General features: G+C 32.6%; 1 protein-coding gene across 2 annotated transcripts in view; it reads left to right on the top strand.

Moving 5' to 3' along the window:
* LOC101687418 (follistatin-related protein 5) overlaps positions 1–23,762 on the top strand; it is a 484,818-nt gene that overhangs the window by 112,287 nt on the left and 348,769 nt on the right. Inside the window, exon 3 of one of the 2 annotated variants that reach the window (XM_045068434.1) lies at positions 14,240–14,270. In XM_045068434.1, the coding sequence (XP_044924369.1) occupies positions 14,240–14,270 (31 nt within the window). Of the gene's footprint in view, positions 1–14,236; positions 14,271–23,762 lie in introns of both variants that reach the window. The other variant, XM_045068433.1, reaches the window with a different exon arrangement.

Below are 23,762 nucleotides of genomic sequence, written 5' to 3'. Positions count from 1 at the left end.
CATGGTTTTGGTTCTGCTCTCATGTTAATCACATTTGCTTGAAAATGTTGCTGTATATACTAGAGTCCTCCATGAAACTATAAGTTAAGGATATAAGTAGGTGAAGCTAGAGCAGGACTTTTGGTCACCTCAGTGAGATAATATATGCTAAGAACTTAAACATTTCTTGCCATGTAGTAAGACTAATATGTGTCTTAATCTTTCTCTCCTTTTCCTTCCCCTCAGTCTCCACTCTCCCTTCTAGGGTCCTCTCCCTCCTTTCTCTATTTTTATGCCCAAGCCTTAATCTTTTCATAGACACTTGCAACCAATTTATCCATCCATTGGATAAGCAATGGTTGCATTTATGCTTAGAGACCATCTATTGACCTCTGTTGTGCTTATCTTCCCTAGGAAGTTCCTTCTTTGCCTGTGCCCAGAGTAGCCTATTCTTTGGGATACTTGGCTGTAAGTTTTTATACTTTCTACATTGCAAGATGTAAATATTTTTGCACAAAGTGTATTTTCAATATACTTTGTTATATTTCAATAAACTTTGTTAGTTATTGGTAGTCTCAGTAAAGTTTTATTACTAGAAAAAATATACTATGCTCCATTGGAAATTTAAAAATCAAATCATTAGATTTTTTTAAATGATTTTATTTATTTATTTGACAGACAGAGATCACAAATAGGCAGAGAGGCAGGTAGAGAGAGGGGGATAGAAGGCTCCTTGCTGAGCAGAGAGCCCAATGTAGGGCTCGATCCCAGGACCCTGGGATCTGAAGGCAGAGGCTTTAACTCAGTGAGCCACCCAGGTGCCCCAAATCATTAGATTATTATAACAAAAATAACTTACGATCCATTTAGAGACTTGGTAAGTTATAAATTGAAATCTATTGAGGGATAAACATAGATGATTGTAATGGAAATGTGTGCATTTTAAATATACAAGTTCACTAATTTCCATGTCAAAATCATTATTAATTAGTGATTTATATTTCTATTTATTCCAAATCCTTTAATTAGTGATTCATTTTAGGAAAATCATCATTATTTTTCACACTCCAAAAACACACTGTGAAAACTGTTATAATAATTGGCATGTTTATTTAATTTATATGGCTCTTTACCAAATAGCTTTAGCTATAACACTTAAATGGGTATAAATTTTCTTCTGGAAATAGGAGAGAAGTTTCTTGAATATATTTTTATATAATCTTTATGTTTAAAGAAGTATGTAGTTCAGCTATGCTTACCTATTCACTATTTCTCCCAAAGGACTAAATATTTTATAATTCTGTGCTTTTGCACAGCTTAATACTCTTTTCCACAGAAAATTAGTTATACTTTTTCTTTGCTGAAGCAACGATTTTTATGGTGAATTCTCCCTTTGCCTCATACTCAGCATAGACAATTGCTCCTCCTATTCTTGTTTCCAGATCATCCTATAAATTTTTTATCGGTGTGTTATAATTAATAACTATCAGTCTCTCCAGATAGAATCTGAGATAAAAAATTTACATTACCTATCCTTCATTCCTATCTTATAATGTAATTCTGGCCATGTATATTCCAAACAGACCTGTATTCAAGGAGTGAGTTAATAGGTTAACACCTTATTAAAGTAGTAAAATGATCATAAGATTAATATGCTCTAATTATAATTTAAATTTCTTCACATATTAATGAGATAAATGGATAAAGCCAGTTATAATGTATATTATCAATTTAAAAAACATTAACTCAGTATTTTAGAAAAAATAATCAATATTTCAAAAATTAAATTAGATGTTCCCATATTTATGCTTAATATCCTTCACAGTGAAATATTATCTATAATACAGAACTAAAATTATCAAAAACTATTTATTTTTTATTTGTTTTTTTTCATTTCAAAATTATAGCCACAGAAAAAAGTAGCCCATCACCATATATTAATTTTAGATTTTCCCATATTTCCACTCAAAGTCTAAAATGAAACAATGATGCTGCAAGAAGGGACTACAGAATTATCACTTTTATTTTAAGATTGTAGTGTAAGTCAAAGAACATTTTTTTCCTTGTGATTTTTAAATCCTCAAATCTTATCCATTGTAAAATAAATAAGTAATTTTATATTTTATATGGAGAGGAGTACTCATATATATGTGCATTAAGTATGGAGTATTTACTGGGTACTTTCTCCTTTGACTATTTTAATTATCTTGCGTATTTGCATTATATTCTATCTAACATGTTTCATTACCTAATTCCTCAATGTGTGCAGGCTGGTGGTTTTTTTTTTTTTTTTTTTCCCTAAATGCCCATAATTCTTTCACCTACTTATATCCTGCTCATCTTTTAAGATCCAGTTTGTTTATATTTTTCATGAGTTTATGAACCAAAGATGTCTTTTGTGATGCATTTGAAAATTCTTATTGATTGTATTTGATTCTGGTGATAGTTTATGCATACACCTTACCCACTTAACAAATACACATTTAAAAAATCAGACAAAAGTATTTCTGGTGTTTACATTAGATTTAAACCATGAATGTAATTATATGTTTCCATAATAATAATAGATTTTATTTTAAATGTAAATACATATAAATTTCCATCATACAACTTCTAAATGTAAGATTTAAATTAGAATATATGTAACAAAAGCATAATACAAATATTATTAAATATGGATTTGATTTATAAGTAAATTCAGTTTGTTTGATTTTTTTTTTTTTTTCACTTCCAGTGCCTATCTCTTGTTACCTTGCTTAAGGACTTCAGAATTTGAAGTAATACTGAAGATGTCCATCAATCCAATAACAAGTTCTTGTCATTTTTTTTTAATCACATAAACATATCAAATATAATATGAATCTATAATAAGAAGAAACTATGATTTTGACATTGGAATTAATGACCTCACATCAACATATTAAGCCAAATTTGACAATCTATAGCTTTTACAGGTCATGTTTTGAATATCTATATATCTATATCTATATCTATCCATATTAATCTGAATAATATATAATATAACTTATAGCATACATTTCTAATCAAATTATGCATATGTTAAGTATTATTAATATATGTAATATTTCTTTAAAATTCAGAAAATTATATATTTCTTCATGGAAAGGTAAAATCTATTTGTTGGCCTATTGGAATAATTTTATCATCCCATTGTGCACTTAGCACACTACACTATTTCCTGTCTTCCACACACTGTCATAAATGCCTAACTTTGTTCAAGTTATGTCTTCTGATATAATCCTCTCCTTTCTTTTGCTGTAGAGATCAACTTCTTATTCTTACTATCTCATCTGCTCTCTCATATATTTCCCAGTTCTCCACATTCTCAAAGCTTCTTTTTGCTTACGAAAGAATGCATTGTTCCTTTAAGTACTCTCTAGATTTTATGCATAATTCCATATGCATTCCAGTAAAGGGAACATAAATTGGGCAAATAGGTACATATTATTCCAGGAAGTAGCAACTTCTGTGCAAAATGAATAAAAAGTTAAGAAAAACAATTAGTGATGATGAACATTTTTTCATGTGTCTGATAGCCATTTGTATGTCTTCATTGGAGAAGTATCTGTCCATATCTTCTGCCCATTTTTTGATATGATTGTCTGTTTTGTGTGTGTTGAGTTTGAGGAGTTCATTATAGATCCTGGATATCAACCTTTTGTCTGTACTGTCATTTGCAAATATCTTCTCCCATTCCGTGGGTTGCCTCTTTGTTTTCTTGACTGTTTCCGTTGCTGTGCAGAAGCTTTTGATTTTGATGAAGTCCAAAAAGTTCATCTTCGCTTTTGTTTCCTTTGCCTTTGGAGACAGATCTTGAAAGAAGTTGCTGTGGCTGATATCGAAGAGATTACTCCCTATGTTCTCCTCTAGGATTCTGATGGATTCCTGTCTCACACTGAGGTCTTATATCCATTTTGAGTTTATCTTTGTGTACCGTGTAAGAGAATGGTCGAGTTTCATTCTTCTACATATAGCTGCCCAGTTTTCCCAGCACCATTTATTGAAGAGACTGTCTTTTTTCCACTATATATTTTTTCCTGTTTTGTCGAAGATTATTTGACCATAGAGTTGAGGGTCCATATCTGGGCTCTCTACTCTGTTTCACTGGTCTATGTGTCAGATTTTATGACAGTACCATGCTGTCTTGGTGATCACAGCTTTGTAGTAAAGCTTGAAATCAGGTAACGTGATGCCCCCAGTTTTATTTTTGTTTTTCAACATTTCCTTAGCGATTCAGGGTCTCTTCTGATTCCATACAAATTTTTGGATTATTTGCTCCAGCTCTTTGAAAAATACCAGTGGAATTTTGATCAGAATGGCATTAAAAGTATAGATTGCTCTAGGCAGTATAGACATTTTAACAATGTTTATTCTTCCAATCCAAGACATGGAATGGTCTTCCATCTTTTTGTGTCTTCTTTAATTTCTTTCATGAATGTTCTGTAGTTCCTCAAGTACAGATCCTTTACCTCTTTGGTTAGGTTTATTCCCAGGTATCTTATGGTTCTTGGTGCTGTAGTAAATGGAATCGATTCTCTAATTTCCCTTTCTGTATTTTCATTGTTAGTGTGTAAGAAAGCCACTGATTTCTGTACATTGACTTTGTATCCTGCCACATTGCTGACTTGTTGTATGAGTTCTAGAAGGGGGTGGAGTCTTTTGGGTTTTCCATATAAAGAATCATGTCATCTGCAAAGAGAGAGAGTTTGACTTCTTCATTACCAATTTGGATACCTTTTATTTCTCTTTGCTGTCTGATTGCTGTTGCTAGGACTTCTAATAGTATGTTGAACAAGAGTGGTGAGAGTGGGCATCCTTGTCGTGTTCCTGATCTCAGTGGGAAGGATGCAAGCTTTTTCCCATTGAGGATGATATTTGCTGTGGGTCTTTCATAGATAGTTTTGATGAAGTTCAGGAATGTTCCCTCTATCCCTATATTTTGAAGCATTTTAATCAGGAACGGATGCTGGATTTTATCAAATGCTTTTTCTGCATCAATTGAGAGGACCATGTCATCACTAGCTATCAGGGATATTCAAATTAAAACCACATTGAGATATCACCTTACACCAGTTCGAATGGCCAAAATTAACAATACAGGAAACAACATGTGTTGGAGAGGATGTGGAAAAAGGGGAGCCCTCTTACACTGTTGGTGGTAATGCAAGTTGGTGCAGCCTCTTTGGAGAACAGTGTGGAGATTCCTCAAGAAATTAAAAATAGAACTTCCCTATGACCCTGCCATTGCACTACTGGGTATTTACCCCAAAGATACAGATGTAGTGAAAAGAAGGGCCATCTATACCTCAATGTTTATAGCAGCAATGGCCACGGTCGCCAAACTGTGGAAAGAACCAAGATGCCCTTCAATGGACGAATGGATAAGGAAGATGTGGTCCATATACACTATGGAGAATTATGCCTCCATCAGAAAGGACAAATACCCAACTTTTGTAGCAACATGGATTGGACTGGAAGAGATTATGCTGAGTGAAATAAGTCAAGCAGAGAGAGTCAATTATCATATGGTTTCACTAATTTGTGGAGCATAACAAATAGCATGGAGGACATGGGGAGTTAGAGAGGAGAAGGGAGTTGGGGTAAATTGAAAGGGAAGGTGAACCACGAGAGACTATGGACTCTGAAAAACAATCTGAGGGTTTTGAAGGTGCAGGAGGTGGGAGGTCGGGGTACCAGGTGGTGGGTATTATAGAGGGTATGGATTGCATGGAGCACTGGGTGTGGTGCAAAAATAATGAATACTGTTATGCTGAAAATAAAAAATAAATAAAATAAAAGCAACTAGTAATGGGTGTGCTGTTTTATAAGGGGAAAGATTATTGGGTGTTATATGCAATTGATAAATTATTGAGCACTACATCTGAGACTAAAAAGATACTGTAAGTTGGCTAACTGAATTTAAATTAAAAAAAACAATGATGAGGGTCACCTGGGTGGCTCAGTGGGTTAAAGCCTCTGCCTTCAGCCCAGGCCATGATCCCAGGGTCCTGGGTTCGAGCCCCACATCTGGCTTTCTGATCAGGGAGTCTGCTTCCATTCCTCTCTCTCTGCCTGCCTCTCTGCCTACTTGTGACCTCTGTCTGTCAAATAAATAAAGAAAATCTTTAAAAAAAAAAAAACAATGATGAGGGTTGAGGTTTGTTGAGAAGGTGATATTGGATCAAGAACATAATTCAGATTCTAAGGGAAGTATTTTAAATAAAAGATGAGAGGATTGATTAAATTAAGTAAGACTGAAAATTCACCATTAGAGTTTACTGAAAACATGCCTGTATCTCCAAGATTTAGGAAGCTTGATATACTGCATTTCAATTGCAACTATTTCTTATTTTCTAGGCATTTTATAATTAAATTGCCACAAGCAAAATATGTTTTTGAGAAAGTGTGTGCATATGTGTGTATATGTGGGTGTGCACACACACTTGTGCATTGAGGGCCACAGGGAGGAAACTCAATGTTCATGTGTATGCATGCTTCAGAATAGAAGAGATTGACTACAAGATAGTGGTGCAGTGGCTCTGCTGAAAGTCTTCTATTCTCAGCTTCTATGAGTTTAATATTATTTAATATTAAGCATAAATATTACCTAATCGCTCTAATGTTAAAATTAATATTTTATGTTTTAATCACCAGCACATGGAAATAAATAAATATATAATCATATATATTTATATATATATATATATATGAGAAACATAAGTATTCCACTGCAAATCAATATTTCACAACTTTTTTTTTTGGTGGTATTTGTCTGATAAACAATGACTGCATCAAAGAGAAAGGAAGAATCCTGAGAAGCAATTTAAAATAGAAAACTTTCTAAAATTAAAAACCTTTACCTTTATATTTGTTTGTCACCAAATTTATATTTGAATATCCTTTCTTTCCATCCATTGACTGTTTTCACTGTTAGAATCTCTTGGTCTTTATTCTTGACTTTAAAACTATATACATTTAAAATTATATAAAATTATGTACATCATACACATATATAGACATACATTATATACATATACACAAATTATATATATGCAATTATATGCATTAGCTTTTATCGCATTACTGTATATAAATACATTATATGAAATATATATTTAAATACAATGCAAATAAATACAAATACAACAGAACTTGCAGCAAATATTTCTAATCAAATTTTATGTGTGCTGAATGTTAGACTACTAATAAATAATGATTCAGCTTTGGCGAATGATGACATCTATTTACTTCAATAACGAGTGTGGATCATATGGATTGTGAGCAAGTTTACTTTAGTCAAGGACATATCATTTTTGGATACGAATGACTTATTTTTCTTTTTTGTTAATCTTTAAATTTTAAGATTCATTATGGACTTGAGTAAAATTATTCTGCATATTTGATTTGAATTTTCTTAAATCCTGTGACTGAAGGTTTATTTTGTTTGTTTTCTCGATACATGATCAACCTAGATACAGTCTGAGTGTACTTTATTGTATAATTTGGGCAATGAGAAACAAATTAAAAATATCTGCCCCCAGTGACTTTAAAGAAGGTCTATAGTCTCTCAGAATGTGTCACCATTCAACCAAAGGCACTGATTTGTTTAAGGGTGAGTCCTTAAGTAAAAAAATGAGTTTTTAATACTATCTTTGTTATCTAGGTAGCATAGTATTACCATATGGCTTTTTATTAATGCCCAAAGGCAAACGAGGTCACAGAGACAAAACAGTAACCAAGAATCTTTTCTTAATACTCCTGTATTGCAGGGGGAAAGATGCTGCATTTTATAGATGTTCCCTAAGTCCTCCCTGTAGAATAGATGTTATTTTTATGTACATTCAAAAGAAAGTCTAAGTACATTCTCCCAAAGTAGAGGGAAAATTGTTTTAGCTCTAAGGGACTTGAACAGGCTTCATTCTTATATCCTTCCATGTGAGGGGAAGCATATGGGATGACCAAAAGGCACATAAGTAGCTTCATTAATCTAGACTTATGCATATGCAAATTTAAAATAAAAGAATATCCATGGGTATTACTTGTGTGAGGTTTATGTCTTTTTTTTTTTAAGTAATTTAAGTTTTATAGTATGGAATGAGAGGACAATTCACTCTCTAACATTTGTAACTCAATGCTGTTATGATGGAAATGGCTCACTTAGTATTTAGATGGTTTCTTCTCTTTCTATAGACCTTGTACTTCTTAGTAAGAAGGAAGTAACCAAGTAAACTATGTTTGAAGATATGGTGACCAGACATTTAGTTTTAATGCTGATGAAGAGAGATCAATTGTTATATTAGAAGCATCATGAGATATTAGTATATGCCATGCTAAAATGAAAATACTAGATAAGCAACATTCTTAAAAATATCTTCTAGAGTGATAGCATTCTGCCCTTAAGTGGTACTAGCAACCTATGCATTAGTGTTATTTGTTATAGTCTTGTTTGCCTAGATGCTTTAGGACCATTGCGTCTTATTTTAGAATTACTGTGTACCTCCAACGTGACTTAATTTTACACTAGCTTAATTAAGTTACATTTATCATCTTGTATTTTTTTAATATTTGAGACATTCTGTTATACAATCATGTGTTCTTTCTGAATCCACACTACTGCCCAGACTGCCTTTGCCAATCTTTATCATATGGTCTGCCAATCTTTATCATATGGATCTATTTACTCATTTCTACCATTGAGCTGGATTTCATAGAGTCTATTTATGTAATTAACATAGCACTTTGGGATTCTTCCAAGAAATGGTGTAGTACAAAGTAAAACACAAATGGTTTGCTATTATTTAATTTTGATATGTAGCCAAAATATATTTCTTAAGACAGGATCAATCAGAAAATCTTTTGAAAGAATATTAAAATTGAGTTATACCAAGGTATTGGAATTCTACCATTGCAGACAAGATCGAAGTTTTCTTAATGTAGGAATGTTCTTCAAATGTATCATGAGGACAGGATAACAAATCTTTCTGACCTCATAGGAGATTTCACATAATTAAATAATCACAATTTTCTCCTTAACATTTCCCTATTTAAAAAATTAACATTTAAAACATGAAGTAATAGTTTATAAAATAAAATTGAAAAAATATATTGCCAGGTGAATAATGCAACATTTAGTCATAGAAGCAAGTTGGAATAGTTATTACTTTGAAAATCCTAAATAATATTTATTAAATACTTACTGTCATGGTTCTATTTTTAAATATTTTATTTGTTTATTATTTTTAAATATTTAATTAATTTATTTATTTGACACAGAGAGAGAGACTGAGAGAGAGAGATCATGAGCAGGGGCAAGGGTTAGAGGGAGAAGCAAACTCCCAGCTGAGCAGGGAGCCCAATATGGGACTCGATCCCAGGACCCTGGGATCATGACCTGAACTGACAGCAGACTCTCAACTGACTGAGCAACCCAGGCACCCTGCTGACATGGTTCTAATACAAGTTTTGCAGTGAATGAAGTAATTTATGCTTATTTTCTTTTTACTTTGCAGCTGTTATTCTCAGTCTATTAAATTAATTTCTATTTTTTCTTTGAATACATGCTTCTTGAACATTTCCTGTTTGTAGAATATTTAAGAATATTTTCTTTGGTAATTTATGACTCTATACAATTATATAAATAGAGAATTAGGTTTTAAGAAAAAATAAAATATATCAGTGAGTATTAAACTTATTTGCCTATAATTAAAATTAAATAAATTAAATTAAGGCTAATATCAATATCATACAAACTTAGATGGCAAATCCGAATTAAGATTTTGACAATACCAAGCTGTCCTACTCATCTACTCTCACAAAAAGCAATGTGTTTATAATCTTCTCTATCTCTTTAAATATCTGAGAAATCATCCTACTTCAGCACTCATCTGACTTTCTTTCTAATAGATAAAGATAATAATCCTCACAGACTAAATTTTTAAAATTAATCATATCAAACTTAAAATCGTTTGCATCTATGATCCCACTTTTCTGTGTCCACATGTTATATAGCAGGAACTGGTTTTTCTCCTATCTAAATGTTTCCACTTGTGTTCTGTGTCACATTCAATAACCTTATGAAATCCATCATATCATCTCTCCCTTTTATCGTGATCCTCTCCATTTCTATTATGTATCTCCCATCATTTATACATTCTCAAATCTCATTGATTTAAGTAATATAAAACTAAAGATGAAATACAGAGATGAACAAAAAACAAACATGACACTTGGGTGGATTTCATTTAATCTCCAGACACACACCACACCAGGCCTTTCTTTGCTATTTATTTTTCTCCCATTACATTTTTATTAGGTCATACATTTCTCAATTTCCCTCTTTTTCCTTGAGTAACTTCAGTTTTACTTCCAAACATATAACACCACAAATATGCTTTTTCTTTGAAGTCAATGATTCCATCTGTGCCTTTTCTTTTCTTTTCTTTTCTTTTCTTTTCTTTTTTTTTTTTTAAGAGAGGAAGAGGAGAGAGCAAGAGAGAAAGAGCTAGTGGGGGTAGGGAAGGAGGTTCAGAGGGAGAGGGAGAAAAAGAATCTTAAGCAGGCTCCACACACAGGGCAGAGCCCAAGGCGGGACTGTAGCTCAGGACCCTGAGATCATGACCTGAATTGGAATCAAGAGTCAAACACTTAACTGACTGATCACCCAGGCACCCCATACCACTTTTTCTAATGGACATGGCCTTGGATATAATCATCTTTGATCTGTCAGAAGAATTCTGTGCTATTGAAAACCTCCCCCTACATGATATATTTCCCGAGTTTTTATGATTCTATGCTATTTTTTTATTTTTTTCCCCAGTAGTCTATCTTTCTATTCTCTTCTGTTGGCTAATTCACTTAATATTTTTCTTATATTGTTTCCAATACTTAGTTCTAGATCATTCAACTCTACTATGTGTTCTCCAGATGCAATACTGATGATTTATACACATGGTGGTGATTTCTAAATTTATATGTCTTGCTGAAATAGCTCTCTTGAGTTCCAGACATTTTAACCATCTGCCTACTTTGCATCCTCAGAGTGATATTTAAAGTAAAATCAAAGTCAGCATGTTCAAACATCAAACCCATGAAAAATTCAGACTTTTTACTCTTAAAAGAGGGGGTAGACAAGGATTACTTTAAGTGACTGAGCAACTTGGAGGAGGAAGAGATGAGGAAGATGAAGAAGATGAGAAAGATGGCCAAAGAAATAAGGGAAGATCAGAAGTTCAGTTTTAGATGTGATAAGTAAGCTGTTATTAGATATCCAAGTAGAAATGTCAAAAAATATCAAGTACATGAGGCTAAAGTTCAATGGTGAAAATTGGCTAGAGATATAAATTTGAGAGTACTTAGGAAAAGGATGGTATTTAAGGCCAGAAGACTAGATAAGATCACCAAAGCAATGAAGTATATATGGAAGAAAGGTAAGGGCTCAATGTCTAGGAAACCAGGCTTTAGACGTTCAGGGGAGGAGGCATCAGTAAAGCAGATAGGAAAGGGGTGGACAGACAAAAAAGAGAAAAATTCAGTGTGAGGCAGTATTAAAAATCAAGTAATGAAGTATAAAGGTGTTTTTTTCTTTTTTGCGTATCTTTCTCATCTTACAGACAACTTCATTCTTATAGTGACTCAGATCACTTCACTCTTATAGTGATTTGAAATCACCCTCATCTATCCTGCATCTCATATCCCAAATTTATTCTATTGACAGTTCTGATATTCCAACTGCACTGCTACCACACTGTTCTTTGCCATTCTTGCTTCCCACCTGGATTAATACAATGCCCTTTCCACTGGTCCCTCTAATTTTGTCCTTGCCCTGTTAAACCCTTTTTTAATACCCAGAATGCAGTTCAGATAATGTTATTCCTCTGAGAAGAAATTTTCAATGTTTTCTCGGCTGTCTCAGTGTAAGAACCAAAGATCTAACAAATGCCCCAGGTGCTAATCTATCTGACCCTTATTGGCTCCCTCATTGCATTTCCTATTAAACTCCCCTTACTCAGTCTAGTCTAATCACACTGGTCTCCTTGGTAGTTTTGACAATGCCAAGAAGTTCTGTACCTCAGGAAGTGTGCCATCTTTTTTATCTCCTAGCATATATTTTCCCCAGACAAATCCTCAGAATATCTTCTCATCTCATTCAAAATTCTATTCAAAAGTCAGTTTTATCAGTAGATTACATTTGGGCACTTTCCATAATTTGACTATTCTTGATAATTCTGCTATAAGAAGTAGGGTGCAGGTACCCCTTTGAATTTGTATTTTTGTACACTTTGGGCAAATACCAAGTAGTGCAATGCTGGGTCATAGGGTAGTTCTATTTTTAACTTTTGAGGAACCTCCATAATGTTTTCCAGAGTCGCTCTTGCCATTTGCAATGACATGGCTGGAGCTAGAGTGTATTGTGCTCAATGAAATAAGTCAGTCAGAGAAAGACAGATATCGCATGATTTCACTCGTGTAGGAATTTAAGAAATAGAAATAATAGATGAAATAGGGGAAAGAAAAAAAGACAGGGAGGCAATCCATAAAAGACTATCATCTACAGAGAACAAACTGAAGATTGCTGGAGGGGAGGTGGGCAGGGGAATAAGCTAAATGGGTGAAGGATATTAAGGAAGGCACTTGTGATGATCACTGGGTGTTATATGTAAGTGATGAACCACTCAATTCAACTCCTGAACCTAATTAATACAGTATATATTAACTAACTAAAATTTGAATAAAAACTTGAAACATAAAAAAGTCATTTTGTCATGTAGAACCATGTAAAATTGCAATCACTTACTCTAAAACTACCTTCTATGTTAGATCTTTTTCCTAAATAGAATTTTTGAACATTTATGCAGTATGCTACTTTAAGGACACTTTTTTGGATTTGTTTTGTTTTATTTATTTATTTTTTGGTTTTATTTCATTTCATTTTTGTGTTGTTCATCCTTTGTAGCCTGATCACCTGGAGAAGTTTCTGGCACATAAGAGCAATCTATACATATTTATTCAAAGGATAAATGACTAAATGAGTGAATGAATGAATGATGAAAGAAAAGGAGAGAGGACAGAGAGAAGGGTTTTTTTTTTTGTTTTTATTAGTAAATATCTCTTTGGAAAGCTTAAGTTTTCTTATTGTATATCATGAATGGATAATTTATTTTTAAATCAAGTAATTTATATTTAAATTTTAGTTTTAATGAACAACAGTTACTCTAAATTAAAAATAAATCAGGACTGGAAAAATAAATTAATTAACAAAGGACAGTACAGGAGCCAAAACAAAAGCTAGGTAAATTAGCACAAGTGAAGTAGCACACAAAGTATTAGAGTTTAATAGAATCATACATTGGATACGTGTGTTCCATAAATATACATTTGTCAATATGCATTTTTGTTCTCAAGTCTGACTCTGAGATTAATGCTTGCAGCAAAATAAATTCTTTGTATTTTTCACTATTTTCATAAATTGTATCAATATTTATTGGCATTTATACAATTCTGAAGTTCTATTTATATATATCTGTCATATTTTATTAGAAATACGTTTCATAATTATTTTTAGTGTGAGGCCCTGAAACATACACAGAGCAAACTGTGCTTGAATATTAATTGAGAAGGTATAGAGAGCACAATTTCTACTTAAAAACTTGAAAGCAAGCTAATTCTTTTGGGGTTGCCTGGTAACTAATAAGGAGTATGTCAAATTGAAAGACAGGTCTGACTGAAGCAGTCTTTGAATAAATAATAGAATTGTTGTCAACTTTAGCCTTCAAGTAGTGAGGAGGGACCAATTCTTAAAGTGAAGGAAGGCAGTTGAAATGTCTTTTGTGGTCTTTTAGTGAGTCGTCCACTGTTTGCCCTTAAACCTTTTTCCTCACCAACAATTTCAATGCAGAGATGTTGAAAGTAAATTCTGAAGACATCACTCAATATCTGTTGAAATTAAATGAAATGGATTAAGGCATTTGAGAGGCATGATTATTTAATATTCATTACCGTTTATTTTGAATCCATATTAATGTATTTGTTTCTTAAGAAGTATGTGTACAGTAAGAATGATTTCTACTCTGATAAAAGATTGGACATAAGTGTTTTTTTAAGTTGAGATTTGTGTTAGAGTGACTCCAGGGTATATGTAGAACAAAATATCTTGACAAGTCTTTAGTTACCATGATCTGTTGTATCATGCTGTTGATCACATACTCAGAGATTTTGACCTATTTCTTTTTAATTCCAGCAGGAAAAGAGTCAAGACAGTTCAAGAATCAAAGGTAAGCAATGACTGTTTTAAGATCATAGTTTCATAAATTCATATAAGGATAAAAGAAGAAAAAAATTTATTTAGCTTTGAAAATATAGCTAAAAATGAGAAAACATTAAGAAATCAAAATCTTCAATGTGGTTTTAAAGCCATTGTGAGCCTTTTGGGAATCCTTCAAGGTCACTGAGCATCCTCCACTGAGATTTCCTTTCTTCATATAGTGCTATTGGAAATTTCAACATAATTTTTTCTTAACTCTGAGTTTTTCTCGTGGAATTCCTCGATAGGTATTGTCCATAAGAATTAGTATTCTGTTTTATCTAGGATTTAGAAGATAAACTTTAAAAAATATGTCTCATGGAAAACCAAGTATTTAGTCACTGCTATCTCATTTTATTTTCTATGAAAAAGAAAGACAATAAATGTTAAAATTTGATGGTAGCTAAATGGCATAGTCAAGTCTAGTCAGACATAGGGAAACAGTTTTCCCCACAATGACATTATTATGTTTTGATGTTTATTGTTGAGATAATAAATTGCTCTAGATAGATTATATCATATAGCAAAATACTTCATTAATTTGTGTGCCTGCTGATTATATAGTGAAATTTAACAATTTTTTCCTTGGTTAATCCTTCTGGGCTCTCCCTTCATGTCCTGGCCCTTCTTATTGTACTAGTTGGATATCCTCACCCATCTATCCCTTTCTGGTAGTATTTAGTCACAGGCCTGACTATGGAATGAAGGATGATTTCCCTATTTCATTGCATCCTGTTTTTCATAGAAAGTTAGGTTTATTTTTACTTTTTACTTTTTTTTTTTTAGAGTTCTACAAAACTAAAACAAACCAAAATAATAAAAAAAGTTACCAAATTTACACATACTTCTGAAAAGATGAAAGGCAGTTATTTTTTTGTGGGTCTCTAAATTGACAATATCAGTCTTGCTTATTAATAACAAATCTGAACATAATCTCTGCACATTTCTCTGCAACCAACTGAATTACACAATTTGTTCTCCATGTTCGATCATCTGTGTGTGCCTATATCACTGAAAAATGTAAAAAGACATACATTTTTATTTTGCTAGGTATATTTTATTCAAATGAATTATGTAACACTGCCCTTCCAGGAATTCCCAAACTGTGTGTGTTCTTTTTCAGTGAACTGAAGTATGTCTTGTTATTTTATATGTGAAATTATTGCACTTATTTATCCTCAAAGCACTGATATTAACTCAAAGATTCATACCTTTGTCTTGCAAAAGGGAATTTTATTCCAAGATGGGCTGTATGGTGTGCATTTAAATGATATATACATTTTAAGCATACTGAGTACACATCTTCCTTCTCAAGAAGGGTCCCAGTATTTCAGGTTAATCTTAAATCATATTTATAATTCTGTTATAGTTGAAATAAGTTTAGTATAGCTTTTTTCTTGATGCTATATTGTCTTGAGACATATAAATCCTATCATCTGAAGTAGTAGAAATTATATTTTTTCAACTAATGCTTAGGAGCATGTTTTCTTTTATAATGTAATAAAATTTCAAGATGATGCTTGCCACTTCTTTTAAGTGGCTGACACATGTTTCAGAACTCTCACATTATGGCTTCTAGGCTACTGAGTTCTAAGTAAATCAGAGACATACCGTTTTGTCAGGACCTGTTCCCTAACTCTACTTAAACTCAGTATTTTTCTTAACTTCTTATAAAAATCATCTTGAAATGCTGTTTTACTAAAAGCTATAAATGATCACTAAAAATGTCTTTAGGGGCACCTGGGTGGTCCAATCGGTTAAGTGTCTGCCTTCAGCTCAGGTCATGATCTCGGGTCCTGGGATAGAGAACCATATCAGGCTCCCTGTTCAGTGGGGAGTGTGCTTCTCTCTCTCCTTTACCTCCTGCTTATGCTCTTGTTCTCACCCACATAAATCATTAAATAAAATCTTTTAGAAAGTCTTTAAATGTCAATATTTTTTAAAAAAAGAATAAAAGCAAGAGCTTATCCATTCATAGATGAGAAAAATTCTGAAAATGAAGTATTGTACATATTTTGGTAACTAATGATTGAAACGTGAGTTATGTTTTCACTTGACATTAATAATGAATTCTCAAGTAATAATTCCCTAGACTTCCTGATCAGAACACATTTAGTACATAGTTAGCAAGGTATGCAAAGGAAGTCTTTAACCATCTAATTTTCTGCATTCTGTACCTATTCCTGCTTATGACAGCAATCCCAACTTCATTGTACCAGTGACCTGAAATCACATTAATGCACAAAGAAGTCCAATGAAAATTGACCAGTCTTTCCTCTGTGTACATGGAAATATACATTGAAATGTTTGGAATTATATATATATGGAATTCAACTAACAAAATAAATTTTGGTTCAATAGTTAGTAAACCATCGAATTCTCAATTGATTTTCATGTTGTTAAATGAGTTAGAGCCCAACCTGTAATTAGCACACAGTTTTGAAGTTTATGGTTGTTAGGATGTCCATTATTAAGTTTACATTGACAATTATAGCAGGAAAATAAAGATAGTCCTAACAAGTTTAGAAGAATGACCAACTATTCAGAAAGCTATCTATTTCACATTGCTTTTCAGTGATATTACAAATATATTATGTTTTAAAATCCATTAAGAATTTGAAAGATACTGGTGTGCCTGGGTGGCTCAGTGGGTTAATCCGCTGCCTTCAGCTCAGGTCATGATCTCAGGGTCCTGTGATCGAGTCCCGTATCGGGCTCTCTGCTCAGCAGGGAGCCTGCTTCCCTCTCTCTCTCTCTCTCTCTGCCTGCCTCTCTGTCTACTTGTAATCTCTCTCTGTCAAATAAATAAATAAAATCTAAAAAAAAAATTAAAAAAAAAAAAGAATTTGAAAGATACTATTAGGAAATAATTTCCTTTGAAGAATAGTTCTAATATAAGGAGCACAAGTCAGTTATCTCTACAAATATTTCTCAGGGGAGTATTTTAATTTGTGATTTGTTTATTCATTTATATTTAAGATCATTTCAGTGATCATCATTATATTTGAGATCATCTCAGTGATAAAACAGTAACAGTTCTTGACAAAAATTGAAATGATTCTTATTTTACAAAAAGCTTAAAAATTCTGTCAGCTTAATCAAGTTTTTAATTTTCCAAAAAATAATTCAAAATACTATAGTCAGAAGGATAATATCACTATGGAAAGTCTGCATATGATTATGCTGTAGTGTGCTCCTGAGTATCTACTTACCTGTCGCTCTGTCATTAAGAGAATGTTTGTTCCTTCACCAAAAAGATTCAGTTCTTTTATAATGACAATTTCCCTTCCTCTCTTTTCAAGGGAGACTCTCCGCTCTTCTCATTCAGAAGTGATAATAAAATATATTCCTCTTACGTTGTTAGTCACATCTTAGGAGACAAAAGTTGGTCACTTATATGGTATATTATTGGTCACTTATATGGTATATTATTGACATTTTTTTTTTTTTTACCATAGCACATGCTATTGACATCTATTTTTTGTTAAGTATCTACTAGATATCAGATGTCGCTCTCTCCCTGCCCACAGAGATGACGCAACCACACACACAGGTCCATGTGCAAGCTCTCGTTTATTCCCTGGTCGATCTTTCTCCCTCTCTTTCTCCTTCCTGTGCGGGGGAAGTTCCCTTGCCTTATATAGGGCATAACAGCCAATCACAGAGGTGTTCACGTGAACAGGAGGTATACAGCCAATCACAGAGGTGTTCACGTGAACAGGAGGTACAGCCAATCACAGAGGTGTTTACGTGAACAGGAGGTATCTGGGGCTCGTAGGCAGTGGTGGCATGCGGTGTTCATGTGACGAGCCCGAGGTCGTGTGGCCAGGGCGGATGTTTTTTAGGCTGTCCGTGCTGCTCTGGCTATGTAGCTGGCGCCATCTTAGGGGCGCGACCCCGACAGTCAGACACTGGACTGAGCTTTTTACATATATTACCTCATTGTAATCCTCAAACACATATTATAAGGTAAGATTTAGCATTCAAACATGCCAGCACATTGAGACATCACATCCAAAGTAAATAATTCAGACCAATATTATCATTTTGTCCTATTTTTAAATGGGTCATGTTTTATTTAACCATTTTACCAAATATAGCAATGTTTTTGACATTTTCATGGATTTGATATATATGAATTTTATTATTTATACACTATTTTTCTTTGATCGTATGGTGTTACAAATATTTCCCCTACTGCCATTTTGTATAAATACTTTTCGGGGCTTTGTAACATTAAGAAGATTTTGATAATAATAAATGTGGTATAGTAATGTTCTAGGGGATGAGAATTGTGCCAGCTTGTGCAATAAATGCTTGTGATCTTTGACAAATGACTTAATCCTCCAGAAGTAATTTCTCTTTTTTAGTTAATATTAACAAAACATACCCTATGACATCAAATGTCCTTTCACATATATAAAATTCTAATGCTTATACTTCCATAAAGACACTGGACAATGCTATTATTACAAACATCTTTCAAAATTCTTAATTCTAAATAGGTTCTACACGGCAAATATTATGTCTTATACATTTGTATATAAGGAAAAGGTAAGCTGCACAATTGTTCTCCCTATGGTACATACATACATTCTTGTATATAGTGAACAAGGAAGATCACTATTTTTTAAAGATTTTATTTATTTATTTGACAGAGAGAGGGATCACAAGTAGGCAGAGAGTCAGGCAGAGAGAGAGAGGAGGAAGCAGGCTCCCTGCTGAGCAGAGAGCCCGATGTAGGACTCGGATCCCAGGACCCTGAGATCATGACCTGAGCCGAAGGCAGTGGCTTAACCCACTGAGCCACCCAAGCACCCCAAGGAAGAACACTATTATGCTAAGATCATACCTAATCAAATAAAAGATGTGTGTTTGGGACAATAAATGATATTAAAATACTATGGAGCCTGTAGTTTTTACATGTAAACACACACACACACACACACACACACACACACATGCTATTTACTTTTATACAACCATGCATTCAGATTCTCTTTTATTTCCAAATTGCCAATCGAGGGCACTGAAAGTGATCTGATACATGCAGGGATATATAGATATATAGATAGAGAAATAATATATGTGTATGTGTGTGTGTGTATGTGTGTATATATATGTGTGTGTATGTGTGTATCCATGTTATATATATTATACATGTATTTTGTTATGTATTCTATCTAATGTATATTATATTTATATTATATTATATTATTTCTATATATCTGTGCCATATATATACACATAGATATATAAAAATAAAAAATATATATGTACATATATGTGTGTGTATATATATGTATGTATGTGTGTATTTATATGTATGTGTGGGTGTATATCTATATATATATAATTGAAATGCTAATAAACTCCTAACCTGAGTTGCTTGACTATTCAGAGCTCTTTTCACTAGAATAATCTTGCAGAGCTCCTGACATACATTGACATTAACTCACTTCTTCCAGGTTAGGTAACTAGTCAAGAACAGTTATTGGGTAGGAATAGACCTTCAAATTTGTATTCCTGAAAGTTACTAGACACATTCATTAACAAATGAAACTATCATATAAAACTGAAAGATGGTAATTCTTTTATCTCAGACTTTTATGGGACTCCCTCTAAATGTTAGATATCTTTCTGTTTAGGAAATAAGATATAGCCAGTACAATACTAATGCTTGAAATGGAGACTGTTACCACTATAGAAATTCAGAGTTGCTGTATTTTTAATGAATTACAATATCATACGAATGAATGTTAGGTTTTTTGGTATTCAGTTTATAAAGCTATTGCCAAGACAAATAATTGTAGGATTTACAAAAACTTTGGGTTTTGTCTATTGTTTTCAACAGTTATAGTCCTAGAAGTTTTAAGTATCTAAAAGGCAGGAAAACTCACTTCTAGAAAATGTCAACCAAAGGATTATTTTGTTTATTTGTTTGTTTTTTGGCAAAGAGTAATGCTGGATAAACCCCAGGCTAGTGGACTTACAGCAATCTGGTGATAATAATTATTGAAAAATAATTAAATGCTATAAAAACATGTACAAGAGTGATAATATTTTTATAATAGAATATACATTGTTTGTTTTATTACACTTCACTTTGTGCTTCACAGATATTGTTTTTTGTTTTGTTTTGTTTTTTTACGAATTAAAGGTTTAGAGCAACCCTGTATTGATCAAGTCTATTGGCACCATTTTTCCAACAGCCTTTGCTCACTCTGTGTAGCATTTTGGTGATTCTTGTAGTATGTCAAATTTTTTCATGATTATTATATTTGTTATGGTGATCTGCGATCAGTGATCACAACTCACTGAAAGCTCAGATGATTTAGTATTTTTTTAGCAACAAACTATTTTTTTTTTTTTAAAGATTGCGTTTATTTATTTGAAAGAAAGAGAGAGAGCATGAGGAGGGAGGAGGGGGAGAGGCAGAGGCAGACTTCCTGCTGATCAGGGAGTCCGATATGGTACTCAAACCTAGGACCCTGGGATCATGACCTGAGCCAAAGCCAGATGCTTATCCAACTGAGCCACCTAGGTGCCCAACAAACTATTTTTTAATTAAAATATGTACATTGTTTCTTCAGACATGCTATTGCACTGTTAATAAACAGTGCAGTGTAATAAAGAGTATGGTGTAAACATGACTTTTGCTTGAACTGGGGAATTAAAAAATTAATTTGACTGACTTTACTGTAACATTTATTTGCTTTATTGTGGATGGTCTGGAAACTAACCCACTGTATCTCTGAGGTATGCCTGACATGTTATAACACAGCAACTGAATGATATCAAAAAATTCTATTTTTACTCTATTTTATTAAAAATGCACTTTTAAAATTAAGGGGACAAATGTATTCTCATGAATGATTATACGTTACCTTGTTGCAAAATATCAATGTCATATATGGACCACTTCTTAGTTTATAATTGACTAACAACTCTTTAATTATTAATATGGGCATATCACATATTTCAATCCATTTCATTTTACACCCAAAAAATGTATAAGTATGAAATGACTACTGAAAAAGAGATAAATTAAAAATGTAATTTCTAGTCACTATGCCATACTTTAATGATTTTATTAGATGAAGTTGTTACATTTATGATTTTGTATTATTAAAAATGGTCATAATTCTTTATCTGAGTGGTGTTTTGTGATAATGTGAGTTTCAAAATAAAAATAATAATACATAGATGCAAATTCTAGAAGCTAAATTACTATCATCATGATAGCATTCCTTACTTTGACAAACTTTCAAAAATAAAACAATTTCAATTCTAATGTATAACTCTATTGAAAAATATAAATTAATAGATATATATATATTTATTGTAAATAATCTAAATCATGCTCCCAAATATCCTACTAAATAGCTTTTAATTAGTATAGATTTCAATATGAGTAACAACTTTTCTCAGGGAATTAAGATGATATTTGTTATTCAATTCTTTAAATTCCATTTGACCAACTCGGTACAATTTGAAATGATTATGGTGCATGTCCTCCTGCCATGGCAAACAGGAAGACATACCACTTCAATACCTAATGATGCTATTATCATCACCCAAAGGAGGTGTCAGAAAGTATCTGATTCTCTATCTATTTCTCATTTATGCCATGAAGGGCTCATTTTATATTATGTGAAACACATCACCCCTCTCCCCATTTTGCATACATTCTCTAGCTTTTAGAAGGATACTAATAAATCATCTTGTCCAATAGATCATTTATTTTGGTTTCAGGGTGATTAATTTTGCCACTCACTTTGCCCACCAGGAGGCATTACTAACTAAAAGAAATGGAGGCATAATCCCTTTGTTGATATTGGGAAAACAACCCAGAACACTTGCATCTAATTTTGTAAATACAATAATTAAAAAAAATAATAATCTAATGATGAATGTAATATCAAATTAATTTTGTTCAGGTTTTTCTTTATATAACTCAATATTTTAATTACCTGTACACTAACATCTCAACATTGATTTTTTCAATTACCAACACAAAATATTTTTATTATTTAGACTTTGCAGATCTAAATGTTTCTGAAGTCTTTTAAAAAAAATTCCACAGTCTGAAACAGTTGAATGCCATGTTTCAAGATAAATGAAGTAACATTAACCAAAATGTGTTGATGGTTTCATTTATTTAGTTTAACGAAGTCACTTCACTTAGCTGCAATGGGTCGCCTTAGTGAAAGAGTAATTCTTGAAATTGTTTTGAACATTACATATCTTTTTTGGCCAAAATCCCTGCTTTATCTCCCAAAGAAAAACTATCAGTTTTCCTTTTTACTTTGTTTCCTCACATTCTATAAGCATGAAATTTGACTTTATTAAAGAAACTATATTTACTTAGTTTTTAAAATATATGTTTTGGGGCACCTGGGTGGCTCAGTGGGTTAAGCCTCTGCCTTGGCTCAGGTCATAATCTCAAGGTCCTGGGATCGAGCCATACATCGGGCTCTCTGCTCAGCAGGGAGCCTGCTTCCCCCCTCTCTCTGCCTACTTGTGATCTCTTTCTCTCTGTAAAATAAATAAAATCTTAAAAAAATAAATAAAATATACATTTCTTCTTTCTTCCCATTATTGTAATAATATGTTAAGTATTTTGTGATTATTTGATTTTTTAATTATAAAGTTAGAGATTTTATATAAAATAAGTTGTTACTTTGTGATTTTATACTCAGTGACTCCTATGAGGTGAAATAGACATATAATTCTTTGTCTAAAACTGTGATAGATAAGTCAATTTGGAGTTTTACTTATTATGTTAAAGGCTAAATAATGTCCCTTTTAAATAATTATAAGATGCATTTTGTAGTTTTAATTTTTATATGGGTAATATTTTTCAATTACTTAGATAGCTAGATATAAGTATTTTTATTGGAAAATTCATGCCATCCTACAAAAATAATATCATTGTTTCTTCAATTCTTGGTGCATGGAATCCTTATCCAGTAGACCCTGAAAAATAAGAGACAATTTTGGTCAAATATGCATTTTGATATTACAAAATTTTTACATAGTCCTTTAGTGATACCTATCTTTGCATCATTGAGCATTTTCATTGTATTTGATCAAGGATCTATTTTCCCCCATCACAGACCTTTCAGGAAACAGTTATTTTGATTCAGAGCACTAAAATTATAAGAACATTTTGAAAACTACTGATTTGTGTAACACTTTTTAAAAGATCTATCACAGGGTTTAGACTCAGCATAGCTAGGATCAGTTATTTACAAAATTCCTGAAAAGAAAGTCTGGAATAAAAACAAAACAAAATAAAAAACAAACCCAGAGTGTCTCTTTTTTCAAGACATGCAGAAATGGGACATGCAGGGAAAATTGTCTCTTAGAGTAGTTAGAATAGTAGGGGTTTGGAAAAACCTACCCAATAAATATTTTTAACTCTACCACCACTGCCACCACCATCATCATCATTCAGAAT

This window comes from Mustela putorius, unplaced genomic scaffold, assembly GCF_011764305.1.
Source record: "Mustela putorius furo isolate JIRA1106 unplaced genomic scaffold, ASM1176430v1.1 tig00003907_pilon_pilon_pilon:0A:0A:0A:0A, whole genome shotgun sequence".
Classification (NCBI taxonomy): domain Eukaryota; kingdom Metazoa; phylum Chordata; class Mammalia; order Carnivora; family Mustelidae; genus Mustela; species Mustela putorius.
This window is presented reverse-complemented; position numbering and strand designations above follow the sequence as displayed.